Genomic DNA, 22,167 nt, shown 5'->3' on the forward strand with positions numbered 1-22,167 from the left:
ACGTTACTAACGGCGTGTAGTTAATGTGTTGTCTTGTGTAGTTAGTGTGTAGTGTTGTGGATAGTTTTGTGTTGTGTGTCAGAACAATGAGGCGACTGCTGTCTCCAGGTAGAAACAGGAGTGATACACCTGCTGCTGTCAGACCTGCAGGTATCAGGCTGTGATGTTCTTCTTTATAGTGGACAGAAATATTTGGAGTAGCACAAATAATTTGTGCAGCATTTTATTGAAGAACAGCTGATTGTTTGAAATGTTTTATGTTTTCTGTCTGATTTTAGATCAATTATGTTAATACAGTCTGTCAAAATGAAAACCTGACTGTAAATTCAGACACGTGAGGTTGTGCTGAAAAGGATGATACCAAACAAGGCAAAGTAAATAGTTTTAAAGGTGAAATGTGGAGGAAACATCAAAACTAGTGAAAAATGGCCAATTATACCCTGGACCCCAGAGGGTTAAACAATTGTTTTTTTTCTTTTTTTTTTTTTTAAAGTAACGCAATAGTTTCAAGTAATTAATTACTTTTAGAATCTTGTAACACAGTTACTAACTCAGTTACTTTTTTGAAGTAGTAGCTATAATTAATTACTTTTTCAAAGTAACTTGCCCAACACTGGTGATGACCCACACCATTTCTCACACCTTGGCTCATGTGATGAGGCAAATGATCAATAGTGGGTCAACGACCCTCTTAACTCCCCACAGGGTTTAAAATCTGGGCCCACGTGGCAACGAGTCTCTCATATTGCTGTGCAGGAATTTTGGCCCACTCTTCTTTGCAGAATTGTTTTAATTCAGCCACACTGGACAGTTTTCCAGAATGACCAGCTTGTTTAAATTCATACCAAAGCATCACAGTTGGATTTAAGTGTGGACTTTGATTAGGTCGCTCCAAAACCTTTTTGTGAGCATTCAGAGTTGGACTTGATGGTGTGTTTTGGATCATTGTACTGCTGCATACACTATGTGTGCTCAAGCTTCAAGCCATCACCTTGTGATTTTCTAGAGAGCAGAATTCCTGGTTCCACGAATTACAGCAAGTCATCCAGATCCTGAACCATCACAAGTCATATTTGACTTTTAGCGTGATGTTCTTTCAATGAAATGCTCTCTTAGTTTTATGCGACATGTAATGAGACTCAAAGCTTCCAACAAGGTGAAGTTTTGTCTCTTTAGTCCACAGAATAGTTTCCCAAAAGTCTTGGAGACCGTCAACATGTTTTTTTACAAATGTTAGACAACCTTTGTTGGTCTTTCTGTGTTCAGCATTTACTTCCACCTTTTGAATTCTCCCATTTTGCCCAGTCTCTTTCATATTGAGGCACGCGAGGCCTGCAATTCTTTAGAACTTGTTCGGGGTTCTTTTGAGACCTCCTGGGTGAGTCATTAATGCGCTCTAGGAGTAATCTTGGTAGGCCAGACACTCATGTAAAGGTTCACCACTGTTCCAAGTGTTTTCCATTTGTGAATAATGGCTCTCACTGTGGTTCACTGGAGTCCCAAAGCCTTAGAAATGACTTTGTAACCCTTTCCACGCTAACAGTTGGTTACTTTGTTCCTCAGCCATTTCTTTAGATTGGTGATCTGAAACAGTGTAACAAATAAGTGTAACAAATAAGTGTAACAAATATACAAAAAAACCAAAACAACTAAGAATCACAAAGGAGCCAAATCTTCTTCACAACTCTTGAAAATGAACCAATTACACTACACTAGAGCTACTCACTAGAGTACCTCAGTTTTTCAGAGCTGTGATAAACAAACGGGACATTTTATTCCCGGGACATCAAATGCTGCCATTTTGGTATCTCACAGAGACACACGAGAAGTCCTTTGCCATGAAGCACTGGATCAGAGCAGAAGGGAGACAGATCTGTCACTCCCACCTCATCACACTTGTAAAGGATCGTACTGGGTAGGCGTCATTTTTCAACCTGCAGGATTAATGTTGTGAAGGGCAGTCTTTAAGCCAAACTGTCGTCTTTTATTAAAGTTCATCGAGTAGTTTTTAGTGACAAATGTAAACAGACAGTGAAAGGAAAACTCACACTGATCAACATATAAAAACTAAAACTCAGCCAAACAGAAAGTGAACCTCCTGGCTGACAAGTGTGCAGCTACTTTGTAGTTCATTAATAAAGGGACGTTATGTATTCAGCTCTACCACAGATGGTGAGTCAAGGCCCTATCAGCAAAGAACACCTTTTGTGTATTTTTATGTTTGTGGGAATGGGATGAGAAACTTTGAACCAGAATAATAAGAAGGCTTTTTTTGTTGTTGTTTTTCTGTTGGAGGATCATTGCATGAAAAACCAGTGAGAGCCACCCATCTGCTAATCTCAAAATCAGCTGTTTTCAGCCAGTAACATTGATGCTCTTATGTTCACGCAGTGTTCTGAACCCCTGACAGTCCCAGAAAGTTGCAGTCATCACAGCTTTGGTTCAGTCGATCAAACCAACCTGTAAACCAGCAGGTTGTCTGGCAAAGAAAATACAACTTTGTCCAGTTAACACTCAGTAGGTCAGCGTGCTTTACATGCTGCGAGAAATCTGGTTATCTCTGATGCTACTGCAGTAACTGTCAGCTCTGCTTTTATAGGCCTTATGTTTTTAAGCCTGAGACCAAAAAAGATACATAAATAATCTATTGCATCTCTGATCAATCACATAACACCACTATATTTATTTGGTACTCCTGAATATTGATAATCTCCTTACAGCCCTTTTAAAGAGAAGAAAAAAAGCTAAAGACATCATTAACATTACATTAAGCTCACTCGTCTCTTCTGCATGTCCAGGGTTATAAAGCCTCTCATGATGTGACATTCCTTTCAGTCATACTTAAATATCCTACCACTACTACTTACTGGCTGCATTTAATGACATTCAGATGATATAAATACTTCATTTCAAGGTTTCTGCTCAGGAATTAAATGAGACCTTGGCTGCAATCGTCACATGGAGACCTACCAGCAAAGAGGGCCTGTGACTTATTTCGGGTGCTGAGCCATAGCTTAAGTAACCACTGTCATTGACAGCATTCAATAAGTCTATTTCCAACTGTTTTAGTGGCTCAATTTTCACTGCCCCATTGCAAACAGATTGTGGGGTTAAGGCCAGGAAAATAGTCATAGGTTGAAGTTGCATCCAAGCGTTTTAGAGTGCAGAACTTCTGATGCGGGGTCAAACTCTTTAATAAGCTACTTCTGTTGACATAAATTATAAATTGAAAGGATTTTGTTACAGTTTCAGTCAAAAGAATTGCAGGAGCAAAAAGCAAAAATGGACAAGTGTTATGAATCACATAAACTTTTCCATGCTAGTATATAACCTTCCTGTTCGTCTGTCCTCTACCTTTGTCTATCTGTGTCATTTCAGTTCAAAAGCAGATAAAAAACTGACAGCACTGCACTAAATCTCTATCACTGGCTTCATTCCTTTTTGTTATCTTGCACTTTTTATGTCCAAAGCAGTATTGCAAGAACATAAAGAAAAGAAAAAAAGACAAAGGAAGAAATGTAAAATACCGATATGCACATCCCTTGCTCTGAAAATCCAAGAAATTAGCTCCAAAAGGCCAGGACCACATGAGACTGTGGGAGGTAGGTGGGGTGTTGCCATTTGTCTGTGTGTCTTCAGCAAATTTGAGGTGCCTACAAATGTGTGTGTGGGTGAACGCGTGACTGGTTTTATCATCAGAATTCTTAAAATGCTTCACTCTGTCTGCGCTGATATCATAGCCTAACCCTAAACAAGCTATCAACAGTCACAGTTCACCAACAGCTATCAGCATTATCATCATCATTTCATGTCATCAGTATCATCCTGGACCCCACATTCATCGTGGTGCTGCAGCTTTGCAGTAAACAAGGTTGCAGGTTGACGGGGGAAGCCTGAAGGATGAATTACAGAAGAATTTCCACAGTTTTATATCTGCAGACAGGAAAAAGCAAGTGAGTAAAGCTGCTTCCTCTGGTACAGAAATATGTACCAGGCAGATTGGAAATGCACCTGTGGGAGTAAAAGTGTTTTCAAACCCCAGTGATGCGAAGGTCAAGAGTGTCAGTCAGTTGAAAGACAGCAGAAGCATATTTTCAACAGGCAGGACTGTTAAGTAGCTAGATAACTGAGTGTTATCATTAAATACCTTTGAAGGCCACGTCACAGCCTGGGTAGGGTACGGCTGGTGTTCATGGAACTGATAAAAATAAAATCTGTGTTTAAGAAATTAATGTCACTTTGTCTTTTTTTTTTCTACCAAAGCCAGCAAAGTCCGCTAATTACGTCCTGTTTGCTGGTACAAAGACAGCAGCTGACGAGGACTGGTTAGTCAAGACACACAGCACAGAGTCAGAGACCACAGAAAAAGGCTGACTGATTTTAAATGAGAAATGTGAATGCCTTCATATTTAAACGTATCTTTACTTATCTTGTAGGCCAGATAAGTAAAATCTGCAAATCAAATCTAATGTTAAATGTTACAGTCTGGTTCTCTACATCAGCACTTTGATACTTTTACTCCTTTCTGAAGTAAAAGTATAATTTTGGAAGGAAAACTTTGTGTATTTCCAAATTTACCAGTTTTATACCTTTTTTAAAATTTGTTTACTTTTTGATTTTATTTATTGTTATATTTCTTCAACAGTGCAATTTAGTAGTTTTGAACACTTTGCAGTTCTTTAGCGTGTCATATCCAGCTGATAGATTTAATCTTCCAGTCACGGTTACCTATCAAATATTCCACAAAGGCTTTTTTTATTTTTTTTTTATTTAACCACTTATGATACTTTATACAATTCACCTGGTCTGGTCTGAAAACACCAGTAATTGAGTCTCTTTGTCATGGGTTAGGTTTTCTAAAATGGAGCCAAAGCTAAAAATGTTTGTTCACTGGTTGCTTTTGTAGTCGTTTTGAACAGTGATGCATAAATGATGTTGCCTACCCGTTAAGTTGGATATGTTAAGTTTTTTAAGCATTAAATATTTTTTTAAGTTAAGAAAGAATACGAAAATGTTGATATTTTATATGTTGTTTGTTGTATCTACATCAGTACGCACTATTACGTACAGAAGTCTGTCACATTTTTTCCATTAGAGTCTGTTAAGAGATTTGAACTTTTAAACCAGGCAAGGCTTAAGTGTTCTCGCATGACTATAAAATACAAACAGCTACATGTGCTGGCTGTGTGTCATTGTGTGCGTCTGCATTTTAGTCAAAGTGCTATGAAGATACACAGGCATCTTCATAGCACTTTGACTGGAATCATGGCACACTGAACGCCATAAAACTGAAGGTGAAAATTCAATTTTCCTCCCGCCTAAGCTGGTGCTGGTTTTGTTATTATGAAGGTGATCAAAAATGCCACACACTTTCTCTCGTTTCCTCTCACACACACACACACACACAAACCACAAGTCCCTCACAGGCCTATACAGACCTGTCTTTAAGTATTAAAAGCACCTCCAGAACGGACGGTTGGGTTGGGAAAAAAAACCAACACCATGAAAGTTTAGCCAAGACTGTACTTGTCCCTAGAAACCTACAACCATTGTTAGCGTTACTATTATTATTATTGTTAATAATAATAATCATATCAAACGAAATCACCACAAATATGACAGCATTTCCTCAAGGCTTCATTCTCAAAGCATTTTTCACTTTCTCCAAGACGCACATCTGAAAAATATTCTCAAGTTTCAAAGGAAATACAGTACAGCCCACCTAAAGCTTAAAACAGGTTATTGCTGAAGCAGCTGCATCTAAATGTTCCACTTTTGTTCTTAGAAATATTAGATAAACAGATGATTTTTGTGAGTTATTTGGTCATAGACTCACTCTGGGTCATTTTTTAGACAGAACATGCACTTTAGTTTGCCACATGGGTTCAGCAACAGAAAACAAAAACGACCGTGCATGTGTGCAAGTGTAGATATTACCCATCTACACTTGCACAGAGGACTGTCAAAGTAAAGTTCTTTTGTAATTTGGTAAGGGACAACATTTAGCATAAAACTAAAACTGTGGTGTATACCAATATAAAAAAACACACATTTTTCTATCAAATCAGGAAGTTTTGACACTCCAAGAGAGCTCCAGCTAAATCCCAAGGGCACAAGCGGGATGGTGCATCCCTAGCAGCTATGATGATGGTGGTCTGCAGGTTTTTTTAAGAAGATGATCCCATATTGGTCAAATTTAAAACATACGAGGGTTTCTGATGTTTCTGGGCCACTTACCTAAGCCTTTTCCTGCCCTTACTTACAAAACGAGTTATTAACTGCAATCTACAAGCAGTTCAACATTAAAAATGGACTTGCTTTACTTTTTTTTTTTTAAACCAAAAATCACATGAGAAGACTCATTTAGCACAGATTGGGAGTCCTAGTTTAGCATAAAAGCTTAAACCAGGCAGAAATAGCATAAAAATCCAATATGGAATCAAAGCTTTTCAAACGCTCTCTAATTAGCACGTTATATCAGCTTGTTTAACAGATACAGAAAGAGAAATGGAAACACTTCCATTTGTGGTTTTAGGTGGAGTTGCATGCTGAAACTATTTCTTGACAAACAACAGGCAGATTGTTGGGCACTGTACCCAGCGTCACAGTCTTCTTGTCTCAGTCGCCATGTTCGGCCCCACCGCCCATCGTCTACAGAACAGAAAGCCAAAATCAAACTCTGCAACCCTGATGGAAGGCTGATTTTTACTTCAGTTAGAACTGTAGGCGGTTTAATCTTAACGCTGACCATATCTGAACTCCGGCACGACGTATTTATTGCACAGAGTTTAGCGGGATATCAATCTTCTTGTCCAACGTTAAGAAAAAACAGGAATAAATATATTTGTCAAAATGCCGGCCGACTCCTTTCCCATTACTGACACAGAAGAATGTATTCAACTGTGTTCAAGGTGCTGATGCATGCCGAGGAATGCATGCAGACATTTTGTGCAATTCTTGGGAAACAAAGTCCACAAAATAAACAGATTCGAAGTTGACACAACTACAAAGTGGAAATCATCACATTGGCTGAACCACATGAAACAATAACTATTAAGTCATTCTCCTGCCCTCTTAAAATCCATAATATGTTGAGTCTGTTAATCGTTTCCTCACTTGCTGGGACATGATGAAATGTGCTGACAATCAAAATAGCATTTGGTTTATTTTCTCTCCTCATGGTTACCCTGTATACATGAACATAAAACATGAAATGCAACTCCTGGCACAGGCCTCAGAACCCTGCCAAGTAATGAGTGCATGTGTGTGCGCGCTTTTACCCCGTTGGGCTTCGGATTGATCGTGATTGTTTCCTTCTACGTCCCTTCAAAAAGTTTTCATGTTTCTCAAGGCTGAAACTTTATGTTGACTGTGGTCTCGGGGTTTGGTTATTTTTGAGAGCAAATGCAGAGAAAAATATCCCAAACATTTTAACGGCCTTTCTTCAAAGGAAGTCGAGTCGCTGTTGAATTTAATTAACAGACAGAATCGAGATTGCTCTTAAATAGCTTGGCTTTTTACTGTGCTTTTAAAAACTTCAACATAAAAACCACATTTAGCAGTCATTAAGTCCACGGATCGCCACACCACTTTACTTAAGTACAAAATTAGGCTAAAATGGGAGAAATCTTTATAAACGTAGCGGGACATTTTTGGGACTCAAATGCAGACATGTGCACCCAAGATACTCTGCACAGCTTTTAACAGCATCACAAAGGTAAATACGGACATTATAAAAGAACAGAAATGACCCTGGTCCAGTGTAGCGATTCTTAAAGGACAGAGTAGGCGTATGTACAGTGCCTTGGCAGTTCTAGTCCAATATTCTCAGTGATGGATTCGTTCTCCAACAGGTTTTGAATAGTTTGTTTAACCTAAAAAGTATCAGACAAATAATCACGTCTGAAGAAACCTGTATCAGTGCGCCACAGGATACATCAAAGATTTGTTTTTACGAATCTCATAACATCCTCGGTCCTCTCACTCTAGGCTACATGTTACACATAAATAAGGTCAAGCATGTGCAGCTGCTTCACGTCCCATCTGTTTAACATAAGAAAGAGCTCCCTCCTGAGGCCGTTCTCGGCGCTACCCGGCTTTTCCCTGGAGAGACCAGACAAGAAGCGATCCAGATGTGGAGGAGGAGAACAGAAAGGGTGCAAGGGCAGGTAAAGTGACAGGACTTGTACGTGTGTGATGTCTTCATTGGTGTGTGTGTGTGTGTGTGATGACTTAATGCAAGTCCCAGCGGGCTGAAGATTTTAACAGAGCATGGATCACAATTACTGTTCCTCAGAGAGAGAATGGCAAAAAAGGGACATAAATGTTCTCTCTGTCCAAGTCTCACTCTTTCTCATACATACACACACCACAGACAGGCGCACACACATACATCTGCTTTGTTCCTTAAGTCCGGCAGCTGAAATTCCCATCAGAACTTTTACATCGTAAAGCCCCATCATCATCACTGCAGCCTCTCTTTGGTTTCCTCCTTTGTTCTTCGGCCGCGCTCTCCATTCCTTCATCTGTAGGTCACACACACTATTCTCTTGCAATATTTATTAAACAGAAAAGAGCTGTGTTTACTTTCAGTTTTAGAAGGAAAACTGTTGAGAGAACTACTGCAAACGCAGGTTCGTGGCAACAGAAGGTTTTCAACAGATTAGTGGATGTCAGCAGGCCTCAGCAGCTAGTTCAGCCGCCATGCACGCCATCCAAGAAGAAAGAGGGTAAAGGTTTTATTCGTGAGAATGCAAAGCTCACCAGAAGAAGATCATAACGCGTTATAATGTGTTGGCAGCAATATATGAAAATATACGCACTGAGACAATCTTTTTTTAAGGTGCCAGGGCTTCACTAGAAGTCTGTTCGGCACGCAACAGAGCGACACAGAGGTGACAGCGGTGATGACTAAAGCAGAAGTAACATCAGATGGTGAAGGACACACACGCGTGAAATAAAGCACCTCGGAGGCAACATATTGCCAGCTCATTACATTCACTTGCACAGTGGCCTTTAACACCGCACACCACCTAGAGAGCTGCGTGGCCCCCCACGCTGCAGCATCATCTCACACATACCGACCGAGAAAACAATCTTCTTTATGTGATATGTTTTTGTCACATTAGCTACACTGCACAGGGTTTATATCAGAAGGCTCTTTCAGGACCTGAATCGGTCAACAAAAGCACCCAAGTTACACCTAAATACAGTGGTTAGAATTATTTATTGCCTCAAACTAAGGTAAGCCGATGCAATACAACATAGTCGTGCTGTGGCACACAACGGTACTGTCCTGGGTCGCAGGTCAGAGGTCACAGGTCCCACTGACATTCTGCTGACTACTCCTTCTTCAGCCAATCATCAATCAGCTTCCATTATCAGATCACATAACTGCAGCAACGAGCTCTGTCAGCAGTTAGCTGAAGGCCAAGAAAAAGAGCTGTGTGTGTGTGTGTGTGTGTGTGTGTGTGTACGGGCATTCCAGGCCCTGATGTGGTGTGAGGGTCAGGGGTGAGCCGTATGCAGGCCCTCATCAGCTCTCCTGGGAGGGAGGGGGGAGGCGAGGGGGCAGATGAGTAAATGCACACTTGTTGACCACTCACTCTGTTTAAGTGACATGAGTGTAATGATGAAACAGTGGAAACATGCGAAGAATCCACCAGCAATCAGCACTGTTGTTCTTTGCTGGTGGTTTCTAAAACAATTAGATTTCAAAACCAATTAATTTGACTAATAATGAACTAATAATTTGAATTTAAAAGCTGTCGGTTGCAACAATGAACTCGTAATTTTTACATCAAGGGGAAAGATTTTCTTTGGTCTTGAGTAATAGCCCTCCAGGTTTTTCTTGGACACTGTCATTTTGCGTGCAGTCCTTATACCTGACCAGAGTTGACCCGTCTACTGTAAACTGAAGTTTCATAAGAAACGTCTCTGTGGAAGGGTGGCTGTCAACAAGTTATTCTTAAGGAAGAGGGAGAAAAGCCTGGGATATGCCAAATTACACAAGAACTGGAACAGGTCTTTATGGAGTGATGAATCCAAATGTGACATTTTTGGTTGAAATCGTCATCAGTACATATAAACACAACAGTGAGTGTCTACAGCCATTTGTAAATCATGATGGAGTCTATATCATGGTTTGACGCTGCATTTGCAATACCATCTGCAAAGCGTTTGATGCATGACAACGATACTAAACAACAGCCAATGCAGGAAACTACACACTGGAACACCACCAGTCATGGATGGGCCTCCCCATTATTGAAGCAGTGCAGGATCATGCCCAAAAGTTGGTTCTGTTCATCTGGATGTAGCATTTTCAGTGGGAGAGATGTTTCATATTTGCATATTAATGATCAAAGAACTGACCTCACAGCCCATTGTTCCTTCAGTGGGCTGGTTTCAGTCATTATGCAAATGTACTGTTTATAAGATTGGGGAAACCTGCAGTCAGCTGAGACTGAAGAAGTCACTTGGATGAGTGATGAAACGTTTCTCCCACAAAATGCTACGTCCAGATGAACAGAATCAACCTTTGGGAATTTACTTACCTGAATGATTGAGCATGCATCGAGAACTGTGCTCGTTACCTTCTCTGTTCTGAACATAGCCACTAAGTTCCTTCACTGTAATTTTCCGTATAGAAACCCCAGAGTGAGAATGTCCACCTGCACCTCAGTAAATTGAATTTTGTCCATTTTCCCTCCTTTCATCCTGTGTTTGGCTGAGTTCACGCACACATACTTCTGTCACACACACACACACACACACACACACACACACACCCCTCTGCTCTGCTTTAAAGCACTGCCTATCCAAACAGGAAAGTAGCCTCTGCCCCTGCAGCAGTTGAGGGCACAGCAGTGGAGATTTCATTAGTCACAGCTAACAGGCAAATTATTCGCTTCAGCACACCTGTAAAACTTTACTGTGTGTCAATCTCACACAATCACAGACACAGCTTATAGGTGAGAGTGGGTGAGTTTGTGGACCTGTAGGTGGGTGTGAAAAGATGGGTGTGTAACTAACACACACACACACACACACACACACACCACACACACACACACACGTTTTTGTGTTAATATGAACTGTGTCGGTCGGGCCTCCCTGGGTATGTGCACAGTTTATGTCCAATAGTATGACTGGCATCCAAAGGCGATGGGTTATTTATATTTAAGGTAAAGCAAACTCAAAAGCTGTATGCTTAGTTAAATAGCTGTAATCAACTTTTAAAACACAGACTGAAAAACAAAGTCTGGGGATGGAATAAATACTCTTCATAATTTAACACACAACACCACCCTGGGAATTTCACCCAGAGAATACTGGATCGAAATAATGCCAATTACCAGGAAGACACTCAGATCCGTTATACTCGAGACGCGGTTCAATGATTAAAAACAGATTGTTTTAAATAGTTGATAATATATTTTCAATGTAAAAGCACAAGCAGCGATATCAATATACAAGTATTCTAAAAATTCAGAGCGGAGGCTTACCAGTGTGGGGGGGCAGGGATGCCACCAGCGTTGGTCAAGTTACTTGAAAAAAGTAATCAGTAACTAATTACTTCCCCAAAAAAGTAATCCCGTTACTTTACTGATTACTTATTTTCTAAAAAAAATTAATTACTTAGTTACTTTTTAAAAACACGATTTACAACCTGAGTAGGTGATAAAGCGATAGATCTTTCAGCCCAATTCTACTTTCTGCATAATCCATCATACAAAATGTAATCAAATGGAAAAGTCCCTTTTTTAAACTTGTTTTATTAGTTTTAATCTTTTAACTTTATGCATCAAGCAAAGATTACATTATATGCAACATTCTCTGACTTGAAGAAATTAGTTTAACATTTAAACCTATTTTCTGCACATTCCAGCTCATAAAATAAAATATTTTTTGTGTTTACACTCAGTCTTTCAAATAGATGCAAGTAAAACACAGCAGAAAATAAATAAAGTCAAAGACTCAGCGGTCCTGTTGCTCTATTTTCACCTGTAAAGCAGGAGTGGGGCAGGCGGAGGTTTGTCCTGGTGCAGGTGTGCCGCAGCGGTCAGTAGAAGAATCGGCGAGTTTCTCTGTGAATTTCCCATTACGTCATAGCTCACTCGGTGCTTGTTCAGGGGGTTTTTTTGCTGTAAAAAGAGGTTTTCTTCCCACGCACAACGGATGCTAATGTTTTTGTCACTTTTTATGGAATCAAACTCAAAGTAAGGTCAGTACTTCCACGCTTTAAACGCTGCACGCTCATACTCTCTCCCGCACTCGATATATGATCCACTGTTGATCTGCCCACAGCTGTTGTCACGAACGTCGCACTCGCTTACGTCACTGTCGTGAGACATTCTCGCAAAAAAAAAAAAATCACGGTTTTAGTAACGCAGCAACGCAGCGTTCCTACGGGAAAGTAACGGTAATCTAATTACCGTTTTTGCAATAATAATCCCTTACTTTACTCGTTACTTGAAAAAAAGTAATCAGATTACAGTAATGTGTTACAAGTAATGCATTACTGCCCATCTCTGGATGCCACACACAGAACAATTAAAAAAAGGAAAACTCACCAATACACAAGTGCAGCACACTATCATACACACACTAATACAACTGAAAAACACAGGTGTGTCATACTCAAAGGATCCCACCACCAAAGCACCTCAGTCTCCTCCACGTCAGGCCCTCTGCATCTGAGTAAAAGAAACAAAGAAAGTTATAACGTGTTCATAAAAAACTAATATGCACACACTGGGGTCAGCCCAACTGCAGAAACACACTGGTGATCTGCAGCTAGAAAAAGGGCCTCCTACCAGTGGTGTGACAGAAACCAAATTACGAATCAAAACAACAGAGAGCCAGGCATACAAACTAAATTAAACCTTAAATCTGGAATAGCCGAGTCACTGTGTTATTCCAAATTGTCCCCCGCCCCACTACTCCAATCTAATAATTAAGTCAGTCACATGTACGCCAGCCGGCTCCCGTGGCCGTCATGTATGTAGCCACTGTCCACACAGACGTCCACTCGAGGCTGGCAGCAGAAGGGAAAAAGAAACCTTGCAAACTCAAACTAAAGGAGAAAGGCCAAGCAGCAGCACCTCTGTCAGGAAAAGATGCCCACACTTCCTGCAAGGTGTCATACCATACATATTTACTAAAAGAAAAACAACATCAAGCAGGGATTGTTACAAATCAAAATTACACACCGATCAACGGCGGCACTCAATTTACTAACGAGGTGGCTCGTAGGAGGCTCCGGCAGCTACAACCTATGAATAGCATTAGTTTACCACCGAGCGACATAGTATACACATGCGCCAAATAAACACCTACCAGCCACAATGGAGGCTTCAAAAAGGCGATATCTGTAACATGAGAAACACCACTCAACACACGCACCACCAAGTCAGGCTGAGACAGCAGCGACGCGCACGCAGCTCCTACCTGCAACACCGGGGGAAGTCAGGTGATCGAAAGGAGACGACAACAGGTACGCGGATTCGGGGATGTTCAGATGGCCGCTACTATTTATACTAGCGCCCCTGATGCGCCTGACTCAAAGTGGGATCAACAAGAACATCTTTTTTCCCTACTTCAGTAAAGGCTCAGTCACACTAGATGAGGAAAAACCGTTTGGAAAATTAGAGGAAAACAAATGGTGGTTACCTGTTGATTGTACTAAATTTTGTTTTTTGCATTTGGCAACCAATTGCAAGTACAGGTTGAGCAGGCAATGCCCACTAGGAGACTAGTTCATCCATCCATCCATCCATTCGCTTCCACTTATCCTTTTCAGGGTCGCAGGGGATGCTGGAGCCTATCCCAGCTGTTGGAGACTAGTTCAGTCACTAGGAAATTGCACAGGTTTCCTGGTGGGAGGCAATGTGTCTCTAAACAACCACAGTCCAACTCTGAATGACTTCAATCACTGTCAGACAGACAGGCGATGGTTTACAAGTACTTGCTGTCCAATTTATGGAGGCAAACAGATCGCCAACAGGTTGCAATCAATCTGAGTAAGTCTCACAAACAGACTGGACATGATGGACAACTTTACACTATTCAAATGCAAACTGATTTAGTGACTCTTTTTCTATTTTCTTCAAAACCTTCTTGTGGTAACTTTTCTTTTAGGCCTTTGAAAGCAAAGGATACATTTTCAAGTTACAACCATGCAGGCTTTCATCCCTCCAATTTAATAATGGTCTTAAGTTGGTCACATCTATAAAAATAACCAGTTTCAGCCACTAAGGAGTCTTCTGAGGTCTTGCTGTGAAGTCTTCCTTTTAGCGACTACAGAGGAATGAACATCTATATAACAGGAGATTTTTAGTCAAAAATAGTAAAGGAAATCATTTTAAAGGCAGACACGTAGGCTCTTTAAAGCATGAATTGACGGTGAAATGACGCACAGCTTCCAACTAAACATTTAGTGTCTCAGGGTTTAATTATTTTTTCTACACGACCTCTGTTTGAATGTTTCTCATTTAGTATCCTTTCTTTAAAGCCACACGTGCTGAGGCCCAGAGAAGAAGAAGACAGCATTAATCAAAAGCCCCATTCACCTGTTTGAGGGTTTAGGGTTTCAGTGTTTAAAATAACCTAAAACAGAAAGATGAAGGAAGGCCACCGATGTGCGTATGTGCAAAGAGGCTTTGAGGTTAAGGGAAATTCTCACCATTTTACAGTAAGTGCCAAAAATCTGCATCCTGCCTGATGAATAGAGCTGGAGAATCGCACAAAAACGTCCACACACAGACACCGGTACCCCCTGTCTGGCAGCCTCTTTGTAGCCATGTTGTGATTGTATCAGATGTGGAGCGATAGAGGTTTGAAGTATGGGGGTGTTGGTAGGGGCATGTGTGAATTTGTAATGTGCTTATACTGGAACCGCAAAGACAGGAGATAGGGGCTCCAAAGCGGTGCTATACTCCCACACGCTCACTCAAAGACACACACACTAACACACTGTGGGGAGTGGAACTCTAGCTCCCTGAACTCCTTTCATCTGAAGGTGGAAGTGAGTGCCAGGTTTCCTGGAGTCACACCGAGATACAGCACTCTATATCCTCTGCAAATCTACTGCCTGCTGCCTGTGTGTGTGTTTTTGTGCGTTTTGGTTCAAAGACTTAAAGTGTACATTGCTGAGGTGAGCTGCGTCTGATCTCTTGAGCTACAGCATATGTATAGCACCTCACAGTTTGAATTGTTGGACTAAACCGTATAGCACCTTTTGTAAGGGGGCTCTGCAGATGTCGGAGTTAACAGAGAGGATTTTTTAAAACTTTGCTTTACTGTACCTGTGTTGCTGTGATGTACAAGGCTCAACATGCATAAGAGATCAGATAGCCTCCATGTGTGGTGGTGACTGAGGTCCTTGAAGGTCACCAGAAGCTAAAGGACAAGTAGCAAATGGTGTCACTTAGCTTAACGGCAGGTTAGGGGTCAAAGGAGAAATGCACGGGACTGTTGAACTGGACAGCAACAAAACACCTACAGCACACTGCACTGTGACATAAAGGAAAACATCCAGTGTGGTCCATAAGCGACCACAAGGGATCTTAAATCAAACAATCAATGTTTAAGTGCAGACTTTTAACTTTAATTCAAATTACTGCAAAAGGTTTTTTGTTGTTTTTTTTGTTCTCCATTTCCAGAGGCTCAAAAGTAATTGGACAAGAAAAACTATTTTAAATGTAAGGATTGTTTTAATATTTGGATGATATTCTTTGAAGTTAGTGACTGCATATACATATAAATATGAGTGTGATGGGTCCTAACAAAGGGTCGATATCTAACAAGTAAGGTGTGAGAATGTGTTTCAAAAATCTAACTGTGCACAGAGTGTAACATACTGAATTCTTCAGGCAGATACAGACAAGAACAACAAGCTCTCAGTCCCAGGATGTCGAATACTGACGTTTTCTGAATCCTTATGGCCTGAGTTGACTTATGCTACTCAAAGCTGTCAGCAATTATCTTACCTCTGTGCAACTGATCATTTCCTGTCTGCTACCCTTAAAAAATCCCTGAGAAAATCAAGAGGTTGTTATATTAACTGTGGTAGTGTGGTTAGGCTCTTGTTGCTGTGTGTTTTTGCCTTGTCGTTTGGATCAGTGTTAGTAATTGGACTCACCTCCTTCTATGTGCAGGTGCTTCCAGTCTCAGAAGACTCTGAGACAGAGAGAACGCTGTCTCCCTGTGCCGCATTCCCAAACACTCCAAAACAGCTTCATCAACCTGTTTTCCTTCAGTTTCCACAATAAACATGTTGAACTTTTAATCTGTGGCAAGTGTTTGAGTCCAGCCCTCAGTCTCAGCTCGAACCGGACCACTATGATGTGGCTGCTGTGCACAGGGCTAAAGTCTCAACTCATGTTCAGCCCAATGCTGAAGAAACTGATCACAGTGCAAATGGATGACGCCCCATATTACATCCTTTTTTCAGTTTTTTGATTGGTTCAACAAAACGTTTTAATCACAATTTCATTATCGTCATACTACAGCCAGCCTGTCCTGGGAGAAGGATGGCTGAATGTTCTTATGTTTCAGGTACATGGGCCAGACGTGGCCGTCAAAAAGGCCAGGTGGGTCTGGTACCAGGTAGTTTCTTGTAAATACGAGATGCTGAAAGGCACAAACGCATGCATGCACATAAACGCACAAAAGACTTCCTCTTGCTCACTGTGGTCGTGGTATTGTGAGGGTAGCTGGTCTAGCTCCTGTTTCTGTTTCTTCATATAATATTATCAAAGCATCTCTCTGTGTCTGTGGATCTCGGAAAATCCGCCCTCACTTCCTGAGCTGACGTTCTCTCTTTATCTCTCTCTCAGGCTCTCGCTATCTCACCTTCTCTTTCACTATTACACATATGCACACACCATGCATGGTGATGAAGGATGGTAACCCTCCTTTCCCCGGTCTCCTGCTGATTTACACACACCCTCTTTGACAAAGCACCTGGAATAACACCTCAACACACACTGGCACACATACCAGAAAGACAGAGCCGCTCTACTGTTGCTGTGCCAAGATAACCATGAAGCAAAAATCACACAACAGGACTGTTGCATTAGACATGACTGTGGGATCATTATGCAAACAAAAGGGGGAAAAAACAGTTTCCTTGTTTCTCTGTTAATGACATTTCAACCGAGGTTCTCCTCATTAAGCCATTACCACATAAACTCTCAACATACTGCAGCTGCGGGATTAAACTGCATATCTTTGACCAATACACCACATCAGCAACATTACTGTCATGGAACATTTCATGAGCTTACATGATTCATTTGACCTTTGTTTCACTTGCTCCTTAACATGACTTCTTCCTCTGCCAAATGGCAGACGCAAGGCCCCACTGGGCAAGTCTGAGCTGGAGGACACAGTGGAACAAATGGAGCAAAGAGAGAACGAGAGAGAAGGCGAGAAACGGCGAGATAGTGAGAGTGTTTTATCTTATGTGGAAGAAGGACATTGGCATGATGGAGAAAAGTACTAAATGTGCACTCTCTGGGTGTTTTTGCTATGTGGGCAGGAGAGTGAGTAAAGACACCAATCTATGAAGATAAAGCCCATCCTGGTCAGGAGGAGGAGGAGGAGGAGGAAGGGGAATAAAAAGATAAGAGAAAAAAAACAGTGAAGCCATTCATAGAGCTTCAGGGAAGTAGCTTTGTACTGGGAGGAACTGAGTGAAAGAGAAGGAATTAAAGTAAATTTTAGGAGCTACATAAATAATAGGGTAGCTACAAAAATCAAAGATATTAGCAAAGCAACGGGGCTGTTTGATCTATATGGAGATACATATACAGTGTACAGTGTGCCATGCGTGTGGTCTCATGCTCTCATCCTGTTTAGGAAAGAGAGACCCCTGCTTCCTTTGGCTCTGAGTCACTGTTGTGACTACATTACAGCTCCTCCACTGCCTCCCCCAACTCCATATGTCTACCATACTAAAACCCAACAGCAGCCCATGCACACACGGCTACACCCTTTTCAACAGCACCCTTTCTAGCTTTTAATTAAACACAATTAAGGTAACAGTTAAGGTTTAAGAGAACACATGAGAAACGCTTTGCTCTTTGTTGTCATTTTAAAAGCAGATTATACTATAGTGTGTGATAGTAAGTCCACAAATTTGCTAAACACTGCTCGGTAATTTTGATATTTCCCTGTTACCAGATTTAAATATGAATCCATTAAACTTTGGCAGCGTGTAATCAATTAGAGATACATAAGACTGCTTATGGTGTATGAAATAGCTTTGCAAATATTTGGGGGTTAACAGTGATATACCCTGTTTACAGCAGTGATATGCAACTATACTTCACAGTTTAAAGACTGTTTCGGTCATTCCTGGTGTTTCTTTTTGACAGTACAGCAACTCGAAACACAAACAAAGAGTCTATTATTTTCTTTCGCTTACTAGCTTGGATGAGAAGTACAATCTTCCTAAAAAGCGCATTGCTATATTATGAAAGTTGTGTTTCTAATGTTGTTTAGAGCCTAAATTATGGCCAATGGGGACACATGTCTTATAGCAGGTCACTGGAGGAACAAGTTCTGGATGCAGCGAGTCAGAAGAAGCTCTGTCCACAGAAGCAGGAGAAGTGAATGCAGGTAACAAATTTTACTCAATAAGTTCCACCTATCCTACCACCCAGTTAAAACAAAGCAACAAAAGGAGAGGAGGAACCATTGTGCCTTTTTTTGATTGATACTAGGCTTAAGAGCAACTTAACCATGCATCACTGAAAAATGGTGCTAAAGAGTACCCAAGGTTCTTTAGCCTGACATCAAGTGTTCCTCAACAATTGAAATATGTGACAAGTTGACGGTGAAACTCTTCTCACTAGTGTTATGTACAAACAGAAAGACAGCACATCACAGAAAATATGCCAAAAGCCATCTTAGTCATGTCTCTGGGATACTAGCTGCTTTGATTCCCAGGAATGTGAATGGATTGTTTTAGCTGCTACTTAGACATCTAGATGGAAAGAAAAATCCTCTGCTTTACCATGACACTGGCTTCTTTCTACAAATAAACTGTGTTTTTCCCTTTCATTTTATTTTAAACCCATCATTCAGTTTCCCAAAGTAGGTGGATGAATTGTACAAAGGCACCGTCCCAGCTGAAAATGAGCAAGAGATGGGGAAGAGCCATGAAAGAGACTTATAAACGATTCATGGTCACATCCACACCTTCAGCCAATCTGGGATCACTAATTAACCTAAAGACTTACTAATAAACCACTCCAACCATTGTTAAAATGTTGCACCAAACCAATTAACAGAAACTTACACATGTTTTTGTTTATAAAAGCGAAAAACAAGATGCACAGCTGATTAGTAAAATTCCAAAATCTTTGTGGATGCATGACCGAAGAGTAGATGAAGCCAGGGAAACAGTTTTCCTGTGGTTTCAGTCGTTATCCTAAGCTAACAGCATTAACAGAGTGGAGTCGCATTGATCTTTTCATTTTGTGCTCTCTTAGAAAGACAGTGAACTCGGGAATTCCCCCAAAATTTTGAAACATTTTTTTAAAGGGGAAAAAAAAGCTTTTAGATACACAGTAACATCTTTGTCTTAGCAGACTAATAGGAAATATACACTGGCAGTAAGGGAAAAAGAGGAAACCTGGAGCGAATTTCTTCATGTTTACCCAAAATATACAAAGCCCAATTCCCTCCTTCCCAGCTGAGCCCTCACAAATCCGCCAACCGCTTATCAAATTAAACCCCCATTAGCAGCATAAACATACAGGCTCACACACACTCGCACAAACAAGCCATTACCAATACAAACATGCTTGTGCCTCACACATGTTTAACTACCCTTCCTGCTCAGAGTGTGTTGCAGACTCTCCAAATAATCTTTCACAGCAAACTCGACTTGTCTTCACATACAGGTAAACGGCTCTGTGCGTCACACGCTGCCCCGAAACAGCACGGCTTCTTGACCTGCGTCTTAATTGTCAGCACTTGTCGCTCCGTGCGTCCTCAAGCATTTCAGATTTAGCCCCATATTGTCACACCTGATGAGACCCGGCACCCAGCATGGAGTCGGCAGTCTAATTCTTTCCATGTGCACTTGTTAACATGTAGGATTTTCTTTGCAGCCACCATAAAGCAGAGTGCAGGTAACACAATCTCATGAAACTTGGCTCTGTCTGCCAGCTGCTAAAGGGATTTACCTCGTGATGTGGTAATGTAAGCCCCCAAAGTAAGACACCGACGTAAAAAGGACAATTTCATTTGTCCTTCTTCTTCTTCCTGTGTGGCCCCGAGGGGATGGCTGGCTAGCAGTCGAGGGTGAGAGATTGGGGAAAGCAGAGAGTAAATGGAACGCTTATATGCACTCCATCAGCATAAACCAATCAACAGATGATTTTCAGGTGGACACCAGTGTTTGCATGCGTTTATGGGGCACGTCCAGGGTACGGATATAGCGGGGGTATTGGAAAACCCGGGGGCAGAGCTTTTGGTAAAAGGTAGCCAAAAATTCAAACTCTGTAAAGATTGTTTATGGATTAACTCAAGCAGCAGAAGCTGAAGCTCCCTCGGTATGTTTCAAACTCTCTTATCTCGTCCATAAAGTTCGGCTCAATAACACCAACTTGAAATGAATCCCTCAAACGTAATAGAAAGTTCATCAGGAGTATCTTCCATTCTTCCCTCTTATTCAACTGATACGAGCAGGAAGGACCATGTCTCAAGGTCTTTGTAAATGTATTAACAGTTTGCCAGAACTTCTTTCACACATCATCAGTAGTATGAGTTATTCTGGAGGCCTGCGGAAACAGAGGGAAGTCATGCTTCGCTCTTTTACTCTGCATTTGGTTTTGTTTGCGAGACGCTTATGGTCATTTGCTGAAACGTGCTGAAGAGCCATTTTGCTGCTGGCAATTTTTTCTTTCTGAAAGCAGACCCACATTTGGATTGCTGTTTTAAGTGAAATTACATTACTGACATTGCTTTATAGTCTGGAAACTTTCCATGATCCTGTAAAAAGCATCCAATCACCTCTACTTAGCTATGCACCCTCATAAAAGGTCGATTAGGAAGCCATTTTTGTTGTTTATTTGCATGCTCCATAGAGATACACTCTGTGGCTCTTAAATGTTTAGAAAAGGCTCTAAACAAAAACCCTGAAGTCCTGCCTGCTTTCTTCCTCCTCTTTCCTCTTCTTCATCTTTCTTCCTCCTCCTCTCTGGAATTCTACTCTTTCTCTATTCTAATAAATCTGAAGGGGCCTCTTCCACTTTTACAGGAACAGCAACTCATTAAATGGTTGATTTCAGATGGCAGAGTGTGAATGTTTTGAGTTAACTTTATTGATCTGCGAGTGGGTCTGTGGGCCAGAGAGTAACGGACGTCCCCTCCAGCACATGGGCAGTAGATTTACACCTCTGCATTTAAAGACACCACTAAACCCAGATGGCTGCAGGCCTGCTCTCGCCTGTGCCGTGCTGGCAGGGACGCTGTGGTTGTCTCTGCTATACACATACATAAACACAGCAAAATGGGAAAAACCTATTTTACTCACTTACCTGCATGAATGCATCCTCCAAGGCCTGTGAGCCCACGCCTGGTTTACTTCTGCCACCTTGGAAGTGTCTGCGGCACACAAAGAGGTCGTGTGGCAGTCATGCAAAACAGATTTAAATTACAGAATAATTTATTTTAGCTGATTTTCATTCACAGTGGGAATGAAGGAGAAGCTGCAGAGCCCGGGGTAAGTGGAAGAAACAGAAAACAGATGACATGAAATCCAACTTACTCAGCCGAATGAATCAAGCCAAATTATTTTACTCTTCTGTGACATGTTTTTGAAATATGGCGGTTGCTCTTTGAGCGTGACCTAACAGTGACACTTAAGGGGGAAAAGGACCTGAAAGACAGTCCAGTTTAATTAAGGAGTGTTTTTTAGATCCTGCAACTTGTATTTGTCCTCCCTTCACTGTATCAGCCAGAGAGAATTTGGTCTGTCTCCTATATATATTACATCACTCGCTGAGCATGAGCCATTTCCCATAAACCTCTGTGGTCCCCAGGGTTTCCCACCCATGAGATCAGGGAAACGGGCAGGGTGATTAGGAAGAACCAAGACTGCCTTTTACCAGTAGTGAGTTCAGTTTTTATCTTGCCTGTTTCTGTTCA

General features: G+C 41.2%; 1 protein-coding gene across 1 annotated transcript in view; it reads right to left on the minus strand.

The window, feature by feature from the left end:
• The window catches only part of LOC309689557 (hormonally up-regulated neu tumor-associated kinase), a 120,513-nt gene that overhangs the window by 92,289 nt on the left and 6,057 nt on the right, over positions 1-22,167 (minus strand). Inside the window, exon 2 of the mRNA XM_082506073.1 lies at positions 21,558-21,624. Within this exon, the coding sequence (XP_082362199.1) occupies positions 21,558-21,563 (6 nt within the window). The 5' untranslated portion in view covers positions 21,564-21,624. The remainder of the gene's footprint in view (positions 1-21,557; positions 21,625-22,167) is intronic.

Source organism: Aulonocara stuartgranti (genome assembly GCF_965226115.1).
Source record: "Aulonocara stuartgranti genome assembly, chromosome: 15".
Taxonomy (NCBI): Eukaryota; Metazoa; Chordata; class Actinopteri; order Cichliformes; family Cichlidae; genus Aulonocara; species Aulonocara stuartgranti.